This window comes from Telmatherina bonti, assembly GCF_933228915.1.
Source record: "Telmatherina bonti genome assembly, chromosome: 12".
Taxonomy (NCBI): domain Eukaryota; kingdom Metazoa; phylum Chordata; class Actinopteri; order Atheriniformes; family Telmatherinidae; genus Telmatherina; species Telmatherina bonti.
Window position 1 is genome coordinate 23,189,475 of NC_136610.1, and position 10,047 is coordinate 23,199,521.

The following is a 10,047-nucleotide window of genomic DNA, read 5'->3' on the forward strand; positions in this document are numbered from 1 at the left end:
AAACTTATTTCAATAAAAGTTTTTATGCATTAAATCAGAGAAAATGTCTAATTGACCAAACAGGATTAAGTTGTCCTTCATAGGAAACACTGTCATGGTGGAGCTTTGAGAAAAATGATAAACCAGACTGCATTTCCATTTTCAGTCATTCCAGGTTGCAGCAACATCAGCATACAACACTTTGTGTTTCATGTTTCTATAATAATATTTATCAAGATAATGTAAGAAGTTTAATGTTTTTAAAATAAAACCATAACGTTATAACAAAACGTGGTCCCATTTTTTTTTAAGTTTGGGTGGCACCTCTAACCTTAATGGTGAGAGGACGTCCCTTATAAATCCAGATCATAGATTCTACCCGCTCTGTCTAAACGATACTGTTCGATCAGATGTCCGCTGTCTAATAATGCCAAAACATCCTTCCGCTCCCGGTCCGGCATCTGTGCCGTCTACAGCCAACTCCTAGCCACTCAGGATACTTCTGGAGGTCTCAAATATTTAGAGGAGTAATTCATAGACTTGAGAAAGTTGATAAACAGCATTTATTCTAAAGTTTGAGAGTAGGACTAAATTCCACAAATTCTCAGCACTTAGGACAAAACTGGCACAGACACTTGATAAATATGGACCCAGATGTTCACTCTGCAAGTGTTCATCTATGTTTGAATGTGTTCAGCAGACAATAAAACCTGCATGGTGTCACATTAAAGATAAACACTAATACACAGAGAGCATAATGGTTTTACTTGATAGCCAGCACAACTGGTAGAAATTTCATTTTTAAAACAGGACATTTTTGGTCATTCGGTTTAATTTTTGTTTTATTTTCCCAATGCCTCCACTGAAACTAAGTCTCATTTAGAAACATACATCAAATGTCACTGTATTAAGTATTAAGCAGTTGTGGTGACCATTAGGGATGCACCGATCCACTTTTTGGGAGTTCCGATCCAATCCGATATCTGAAATTTGAATATTTGCCAATACCAATATTTGCCAATACCAAATCTGTTAATGTGAACATTATTGTGACTATGGTAATTATTGCTGTTACAACTGTGCAATATTTCATTAGGTTGTAATAAATTATCCATCTTTTCTGAAGTTACCTCACCAATACAAATATAATAACATTACAGAGCTAACAATTTCAACAAGTTTTATTTTGATTTGGCACATTTTACCTTAATACATCTATACATGTGGTTTTGAAAGGAAGATCTCGCTTTCAGTATAACAAAAAATGTCACATTTTAACATTCAAGGCATTTACTTCTTTTAAAACACGTCTGAAGCATGTCTTCAAACACATCTGCGCTAGCTTGACTAGTGTGGTATCGGGTATTGGTTGTGGTATCGTACACTTTTATTAATACCAAGTACGAGTACACACGCTTGGTATTGAGCCGATACCAATACTGATATCGGTATCGTTGCATCCCTAGTGACCATTAAGTTGGCACAGGCAGTGTTTACATTTCAAAATACAAACTATAAGTGTAACAACAACAATAGGCTCCTGCCATCCTTCGTATGGCTCGGACCCTAATAAGACAGAAAATGTAAAGACACTGAATTTGAGAAAATCAAATTTGATTCTTCCAACTAGAAGTAGCTGTGACAGATGAAATGAAGGACTGGAGGCGTTTTAGTAGGTATTTTACATTTCAAATAAATGAAACATCAGATCAATAGCATTTTTTCTTATATCAGTTAGGTGGGGTATTAAAAGATTTACAAATCATTTAATTTTCTTTTTAATTCACGTTACTCACAATATGCTAACCATTTTGGAAACAGTGGTGAACATACGGCAATCTGTATTTTACAAAACAGTCAATAATTTTAAGTCTCATCTCAAAGGGTAAATCAAATGTTCCATGGAGCTCCTGAAGTTTGATTTATACAGGTTAACTTGAAATTTTTACGTTAATCATTTCTGTGTTATAACTGGTTTTTAGGACATTTTCTTTTACATTATATATAAATGGAAACAAATAATGAAATGGTTTTTCATAATTTGTTGACAGATGCGTGAGCAAGTTGCTGAAATGTTTAAAGCATGCTAAACAGAGATCGGAAGGAATTTAATGGTTGTTTTCCGGAATGAATATCCAATATGTCTAAAGGAAATGCAACATTTCACTTGTTGTGGAGCATCTCATTGGCTTTAGGCAAATGTAAAAACAACATTTTTTAAAATGTTGACACCCACCCCCCACCAAAACTTAAGATCTTCAGTTAAAATGAAAAGTGTGTTTATATGTAAAAGTGTTTTAGCTTGTTAGCTTTGAGCAGGTGGGGGTAGTTGTGGTGGCAGGGGAGGATCGGAGTCTGCCTTACTGCGTTTGGCAGGCAGAGTGTGGTCATGAGCTTTGCGAATGTGTCTGTATAAATCACCTGATTGTGTGTAGCTCCGGTAGCAGTAGCGGCACTCATAAGGGCGTTCACGTGTGTGCACAATGGCGTGGCGCCTTAGAGTGTATGTGCATGAAAAAGTCTTTCCACATACCCCACACGTCGGGACATCCTCAACAAAGTTCCCCATAGAGTCCTGGAGGTCCTGGAAGTAGGACAGATGATCTGAATGCTGGTGGGATGTGGACGGAGTAATGAGGGAGCCTGTGAAGGAGGAAGTGTCCTGGGAAGACGGTCCAGCACCAGAAGAGGAGGATGAGGGAGAGAGGGGAAAGGAGTAGTCACTTGAATGGGAGGTGATTTGTAAGAGGCCCTGTGGATGGGAAGAGAGGAACTGAGGGCCACTTAGCTCCTCTTCCTGGATGTCATCCTCAAACTCATCTTCCACTTCCATCACTGGTTCTCCTTCCCTGCTTTCCTCTTTTTCCTCGAGCTCTTCATCGGAAATAACAATTGCCTCGAGTTTAACTTTCACAATCTCCCCATCCTCGGTTGTCCTTACTCTACCCACAAGTGGATGAGCTCTTTCTTTTCTTCTTGTAGGTAAATCTCCAGCATCCTCTGGTACTTGAATGCTTTGGATCAGAGGAGAATGGTGCAAGTCAGAACTCTGGTGTTGGAGTGAAATGGGGTTCTGAATTTGGAGTTGCGGAGGTGCACGCTGGAGTGCTGAGCGTCTTGGTTTTGTTTGTGGCTTTGAGGTTACACTTGGTGCTTGGATTAACATGACCATCTGCTGTCCTCTGACCTGCGTATCTCTGTGGTCCGTCTCTGAAGGGCTTCCAACAAAGGTATCATGAGTGGATCTGGGTTTGTCTTGATGGGAGCTGGCAGAGAGGTGGGATTCTGATTGGCTAAGAGCAACAACCGAGCGGCCACCAGCCTGGCTCACCGAGCCCAGGGAGGATGAAGAAGATGAGGAGGGTTGCTGACTACTGCTGTGGCTGGTGGGAAAAAAAAAAAGAAAAAAAAAAAAAAAAAAAGATCAAAACCGTCTCTCAGGTGCAACTCTAACAATGTTCATCATTTCACAGATTAACCTAGTATTAAAAAATAAATTTCCCAATATTTTTTCATTTAAATATTAGCCATTTTTATGTAAAAGATGTGAGAAATCAGATTTTACTTCATATCCAAATCAGTATAAAGTTGCCAATTGCATAAAAACAAGAAAACTGTCTTAAAAGGCAATGCCATTGTCTAATTGCAAATAACTTTTACACAATGCTAATCTTTACCAATGTTTATTCTGCTTAGACCGCTGATCATTTTAAAAAGTTTTTAGTTGTGATTATTCTCTTTTTCATAAACATACACCACTTATCAAAAATGTTAGTTAAAAAAAAACTATTAAACAATACAACAGATTTTATTCTGTATATTTGTTATCTGAATAAAACAGTATGAAATCAGCATCAGACCTGTACCTGTATGTCTCTGTTGTACTACACGGACTGCAGAGAGCTGATCCTTCTCCCTGTCCACCACTCCCCAACCTGGCGAAACCTCCAGAGGTGGAGTTAGACTGGCCTGCAATGAGACCCTGCATGAGCTCCCCACCTGCGGGTATAAGAGGGATATCCATGCCTGGCTGGGTGGTATCAGCAAGGTCAGGACTCAAAGGAGTCTGAACTCGTACCTCTGATGAACCCCCACTAGTCCTTTGCTCAGACTTCACGAACTCCAACTGATCCCCTTCTGCCGCTTGGGATACTGATAAAAGCGGCACTGTTATGGAGACTGGATTTAAGTGATCTCCTGACATGGCAATGATGGACTCATTTCCACTGTCACTCTCTGCCAACATCTCTGACCCTTGTCTCAATCCACTGGCCTCTTCAGACCGTGTGCTGTCTGCTTCCGCTACAGGTCCTCGTCTTTGCAGTCGCTTCTTGCACACTCTCACCACTTCATTCATGTGAAGAAAGCTTGCGGCAGCCAATATGTCCTCCAACGGAGGAGACTTTTCCAGCTGCAGCACACCTTCATAGACAAAGTCCAAGAGTAAGGCAAATGCAGCAGATGTGACAATATCACTGTCGAGTGTGACAGAGCAGTTGCTGCTATTTACTCCTGGAGAGTCTGAGTAAAACATGTGGAAGAAAGGCGAACATGAGGCTAAAACAGCCCGGTGAGCCAGGAAACGGGATGAACCAACCAACACAGTGCAGTCACAGAGGAAGCCACGCTGGCGCTGGGAACGCAGAGCTGACAGCAGCTGCTGGGAATGCTGGGGAAACTCCATAACCTGACCAACAGAAAAGATAAACTTTTTAAAATTGAATATGGGATACCGTTAAGGGGATGCATTTATATAAAACAGAAATGGAATAAAAAGCACAACTAATATAGAATATTACATATTGAAGGTAAATAACACTGATTTTATTGCGGACTTATTTAATATTAAGCATGTGAAGCAGGGCAGTTTTACACATTTGAGGGATAACAAGCGTTTGCGTTCAGCTATTTTAGCTGTGATAAACTTATTTTAAAAAAAAAAAAAAAAAAAGGTTGTTGAAATAAAATTTAAAAAAAAAAAAAAAAAAAATCACAGGAATAAAAAGTAGAAAAAAACGTACGTAAAGCACAGTGAGGGTCCTCTTTGAGGTTGCTGATGGATAGTTGAGTCTTGAAACGGTCGTCCTGCTTTAACGTAATCCACATTGTGTCTCCATGGTGACCAGCCTGAAATCGTCGGTCCGCTTGCAAAGCGTTCGCTAAAGCGCCGAACCTTATCAAGTTACGTTACATAAGAAACAAAGTAGGTCATGCAGGTGCGAAAGAAACAAGTTTCAACCACAGCATATAATCATAAATTTAAAGACCCACGTTGCCCAACAGTAAAAGCCTAAAGTCGTAGCTCAACTATGCTAGCAGAAGTTAGCTATATTAGCACAGCGTTTGAGTTCAATTCTTGTTTCCGTAGCTCCAACAGCCGCCGTTCAGTAGCTGGATGTGTGTGTTTAGATCGTATGTTACTGACACAGGAATCACCACTTGCAGCTCAAAATGGCTCGTATTTTCCCATAAATGCGTGGAGTAATTTCCTTACCTGCACTCAGACCGCAAACGTATGTTTTCTTCCAGGATTCAGGCAGCTTTTCCTCTGTGGTGCCAGGTTCCTGGGTCCTCGCTACCCACACTGCCACCTACAAGCCGATAGGTAGAAGGGAAAGGAAGTGGAAGCAAGCTTGTCGACCGAAATCTTCCGATAACAAGATCGGTGTTACCATTCTTAAAATTAACATCTTTAGATTGTTTTGCCAATATATTTAAAGACGGATATATATTTAAAGAAGAATTAGACTTAATTCAATCAATAACATATTTAAAAAGCTGTGGGAAAAGGTTTGAATCGAACTACCTGTACTTTAATGGACAGTGCAAGAGGAGGAAGAAGAGAAGGAAAAGGAGGAGGGTCAAGGAGAGGAAATCGTGATGAAAACGTGAGATTCAAGCCCTATTGCTTGGGATCAAGGCGCGTTTTGTCAGTTTAATTACTTTTGACACTAGACAGCTTGTTGTGGTGGCTGTGAGGCAGACGTCTGATTAGTCGTAGTGATTTCTTGAAACTATATTTAAAAGAGCTATAAATAGAGCTGAGTGTGAGAGCGCAAGTTTCAAGTGGTGCCTTCTCCATCCGCAGAGCAGAGATGTCCGTCTGTCCAAATCCATGTCTTATGTATTGCGTCATGGAGCCAGTCAGATGGGTCTTGAAATGGGCGCAGGTGAGATACTCCGTACATTCCTCTGGTCTTTGGTCCACACATCTTAACATTGTTCATCATGTGAAAAACAACAACAAAAGAAATCATAAAGTTATAAATATCAGGACACAAAAAACTGAGTCCAGTTGAGTTGCTTGTGGAATTGCTTGTAGCTTTTTGCCATAAGAAACCCATTCATCAGTGAGGTTAACTGGGGAAAGGCCTTTAATTTAATTATTGGAGCAACTAATGAAGGTCATGTGGTGTGGTGAGTGAAGTTTTACCCGGTTCCAGAGTGATGGTGCATCAGGGTAAGGAGAGAGGCAGATGAAGTGATGCAGCTGTCTTGCCTACGTACTGTACAAGTCAGTGGAGGTAGTGCTATGATGCAGGTGGTTGTTGCAGTTTGTTAGCGACATTATGATCCCAAAGAATCAGGTCCACTGACAGCCTGAATAAGGCTAAAACCAAGTTATTGATGGAGTTTTTTTCTTTCCTGGTGGGCAAATTCCAAGATAAACATGTCAAGATTAATCAGGCGTAACTTGTTAAAGAGTAGATCAGGAAACATGAAACATCATTTTCACACATGGATCAGCCACCAGAGTTCAGACATGAACCCCATTGGGAGTATTTAGGATGTGGTGGAGAATGCTTTGCGCTGTGATCAGACTCTCCCATCATCAATACAAGATTTTACAAAATACAAATACAAATTCATGCCATAATGAAAGTCTAATGACTGAGATGGTCTAATGAATACATTGCAGGACCTTTCATGTCATGATACGTAAAACCTCAGAATTTTCTTTTTTTTCCGTCAGATGTACCTGAGGAAAAAACAACTCTGAAGATGTGACCATAACCATAACAGTTTTCATCACCACAGATGGCTTCCTGTTTGTTGAAGATCTCCTGGCTCACCCACAGTTCCGCTCATACACATTGGAGGATGTTGAAAGAGTTGTGACCACAAATGAAAAACAGCGCTTTAAGCTGCGTCCTCATCCCAAGGAAGGACGATTGCAAATTCGGGCCAATCAGGGTCATTCAGTACAGGTAAGCAGAGAAGCAGCCATCGCAGATATATTTTCCAAATTATAACAAAGAGGACATGTAATAAGGTCACAAAGCATTAATGTGAATCATTTTATATTTGAATTATCCAAAGCATATAACATATAACTAGGTCCAAGTTGTAACATGTTGTTACACAGTTCAAACAAATGCAAACACACTGTTCTTTTGCAACCAACTTAAAGAAAAATATAAATAGACCAACTTACAAAGTGACTGTGTAGTAATATGTGTAGTAATATAGCGGAAGGTTAGCATGTCAACTAACATCAGATGCATCAAAATCAAACTGCTGGTCAGGTTTCAGATCTGGAACTGAAACCAGTCCTGGCTGGTTCTCCAGACTGCCCTGCTGAGGCTGTGCACGGCTCTTACCTGCGCAACTGGAGCTCCATTCAACAGCAGGGCATAAGCCGCATGCAGAGGACCCACATCCACCTGGCATCAGGCCTGCCAGGGGAGGATGGCGTCATCAGTGGTGAGCTCTGCTTTTAAGCCTTAAAGTGGAACTATTATGTGCATTTCAGGCTAATTTATTTTTATTTCTGAGACCAGGAGGGCTGGGATTGATCAAGTTATTGACACAAATCACTTTATTTACTTCAGACCAACCCTCTCCGTAGGCTGTCAGATCAGCCTGTGGGCAAAACGAGTGGATTGAGACTCTTCCGCATTAAGCCCCGCCTCCCGCCACTGCACTACATCGGGAGCGCGCACCGCACCTGCTTTCACCGTCATTGTAACGTCTCATAAACAGAAGGATTAGGCTAATATGAACTCAATAAAAAAAAACAAAATACAATGTCAACACATAGCATACAGCCCTACATGTTGGAACCTGAATCAGACCCTGAAAACGAAGTGGAAAACAGCAACCCACAGCAACGAATGCAGCAGGATGTCTCTCTTTGGTAAACTCACCAACCATCGTTGGAAATAACTTTATCCCACGTTTTCCACCCACCTGATGTATTTGTACATGTCCTTGTTAACCAGTAGAAGGTAATCAATCACCGAACCTTATTCCCCGGGACGTCACAAGGATTTCCAAGTAGAAAAAACTCTCTAAAACTATGCGTTTTTCGTCGCCATGGAAACCTAACGGAGAGTGTGCTGGAACTCAAACTCAAACTCAAACATGCGTTTAGGTGATAAAAACGGTGCCGTTCACATGTCTGATAAGGATACAACACTGTAACTCTGTAGAAAGCTCAGAAAACTTGAAATGCCATAATAGCACCCCTTTAAGATAAACATCCAGGTTGAACATTTTATAGCAGTTTTGCAAACTGTGTCCTTTATTTTACTTTTTTCTACTAGGCATGAGGAAAAACTGTGATCTAGCTGTGTTTATTGATGTTCCTAAAGCCCTTGCCGGTAAGATTATCCGCTAATGGCTTCTGTCCAATACATCACATCCATTTTGAATGTGTAGAAATCAATGTGTTTTATGTGTGTATCCAACTTTGCAGATGGTATTGAATTCTTCTGGTCAGAGAACGGCGTGTTGCTAACTGCAGGCGATACCGAGGGTAAACTTCTCCCTAAATACTTCATCCGAGCACTCAGACTGAAACCTACACGTAAGAAACAACAAACAAACAAAAGAAATAATGCAATTTTCCTCCTTTGAAACGTTTATTGATATCCAATTGAGACTTGCTAAGTTGTGTGCTGTGTTTCAGGGAGCGTTCTGCCACTGCAGTAACAGCCACAGGGGATGCTGTTCATCATTAATCACCTCATCTGGCCATTCTTTCATCCCACGGTTTATCTTCGTTACCTTGGTAACAGTTGTTTTGCATCAACATCCTTGTCTGTACATTTGATCATCACTAGAGGACTCAGTTCAGAAATGACCCTAAATGGGACAAATAAACTTTGAATTCGTCTATTTTCATTGAACAGAGACTGAATATTCGTGTGAAAATTCAATCAGATGATTGCATATTTTGTTTAAATATAAACGGTTTTACTTTCCTCACTTATTGTTAGTGCTAAATAAAAAATTGCATGCACTTAGATGTTTTTAGATATTAGTTATTTAGACATTGGTTTAAATATATGATTGAGACATGCTCTGTGTGTGGCTTGTCACATAACTAAGTGTGGGAAGGCAGAGGATATAGACACTGTGGTTTAACGGACAATTTTGACAGTTTCTTCTAAGATATGGAAACACTCGCAAACACACACTGCATCTGTGAAGGGAGATAATTGGTTGGGTGCTTCCTTAAACAAAAAAATCCAACATCTGTGACAATCAGGAAGGTTAAGGGAAAAAAATAGAAGTGAGTTGTTGATTTTTGTTTTATTTAAGTGAATTTTCCATTATTCTAGGAATTTTGTGTAATATTTTCTGCTACCATTTTTTTATATTCCTGTGATGATATGGTTGAATCTAAGTGCAGCTTTTAATAAAAGTCTGTGACAAAGTCTTCAACTTTTCTCAAAGCACAGCCATCTATGTTGAGCAATGCTGGTTACAATTCATGTTACACTGAGCTGGAAAAAAAAACCTCATGGCTGGCTGCTTAGGCTGTTCAATTAACATTTCTGTGGGATTGTTTATGCTGATCTTGGACCAGTTGTCCTGCAACCTCGCCCAGCAGCAGTCCATCATAAAGGCAAGGAGAAGTCAGCATGTGGACAACTTGAGTCTTTGATTGTCTGAACGTGTTAAGTTCAATACGGATATAACTTTCAGATAACAACACAGTCTAGTGGAAAACAGATATAAGCTTAATACCTGATACTGCTTAAAAACTGAGCTGAAGCATTTCTAAAATAATTGTGATGTTTTCTTATGAGCTTTGCTGTTGTAGTATATTTGCATCTGAAT

At 40.1% G+C, this 10,047-nt stretch overlaps 2 protein-coding genes across 3 annotated transcripts; one reads left to right on the top strand and one right to left on the bottom strand.

Moving 5' to 3' along the window:
* Positions 1-6: 6 nt before the first annotated feature.
* Positions 7-5,526, bottom strand: zbtb3 (zinc finger and BTB domain containing 3). 2 transcript variants are annotated; one of them, XM_079250317.1, is made up of 4 exons: positions 5,474-5,526; positions 5,001-5,152; positions 3,846-4,666; positions 7-3,362 (listed from the first exon to the last, which is right to left on the bottom strand). In XM_079250317.1, the coding sequence occupies exons 3-4, from the start codon at positions 4,661-4,663 to the stop codon at positions 2,285-2,287; spliced, it is 1,896 nt and encodes a 631-aa protein (XP_079106443.1). In that variant the 5' UTR covers positions 4,664-4,666; positions 5,001-5,152; positions 5,474-5,526; the 3' UTR covers positions 7-2,284. The 2 variants fall into 2 exon arrangements, with proteins under 2 accessions (XP_079106443.1, XP_079106444.1); XM_079250318.1 differs by lacking the exon at positions 5,474-5,526 and having other exon boundaries at positions 5,001-5,232.
* Positions 5,527-5,602: 76 nt separating this feature from the next.
* On the top strand, positions 5,603-9,026 carry trpt1 (tRNA phosphotransferase 1). The gene is made up of 7 exons (XM_079249983.1): positions 5,603-5,867; positions 6,068-6,149; positions 7,018-7,187; positions 7,506-7,683; positions 8,526-8,582; positions 8,678-8,788; positions 8,891-9,026. The coding sequence occupies exons 1-7, from the start codon at positions 5,796-5,798 to the stop codon at positions 8,911-8,913; spliced, it is 693 nt and encodes a 230-aa protein (XP_079106109.1). The 5' UTR covers positions 5,603-5,795; the 3' UTR covers positions 8,914-9,026.
* Positions 9,027-10,047: the final 1,021 nt, after the last annotated feature.

Excerpts from the sequence above, each read along its gene's own strand:
- zbtb3 (XM_079250317.1), bottom strand. The coding sequence starts at position 4,663 with ATGGAGTTTCCCCAGCATTCCCAGCAGCTGCTGTCAGCTCTGCGTTCC. Across the intron at positions 3,363-3,845 it reads AGTACAACAGAGACATACAG|CCACAGCAGTAGTCAGCAAC; the intron begins GTACAGGTCTGA and ends TTTTCCCACCAG.
- trpt1 (XM_079249983.1), top strand. The coding sequence starts at position 5,796 with ATGGACAGTGCAAGAGGAGGAAGAAGAGAAGGAAAAGGAGGAGGGTCA. Across the intron at positions 5,868-6,067 it reads GAGGAAATCGTGATGAAAAC|AGCAGAGATGTCCGTCTGTC; the intron begins GTGAGATTCAAG and ends CTCCATCCGCAG. Across the intron at positions 8,583-8,677 it reads TGTTCCTAAAGCCCTTGCCG|ATGGTATTGAATTCTTCTGG; the intron begins GTAAGATTATCC and ends CCAACTTTGCAG.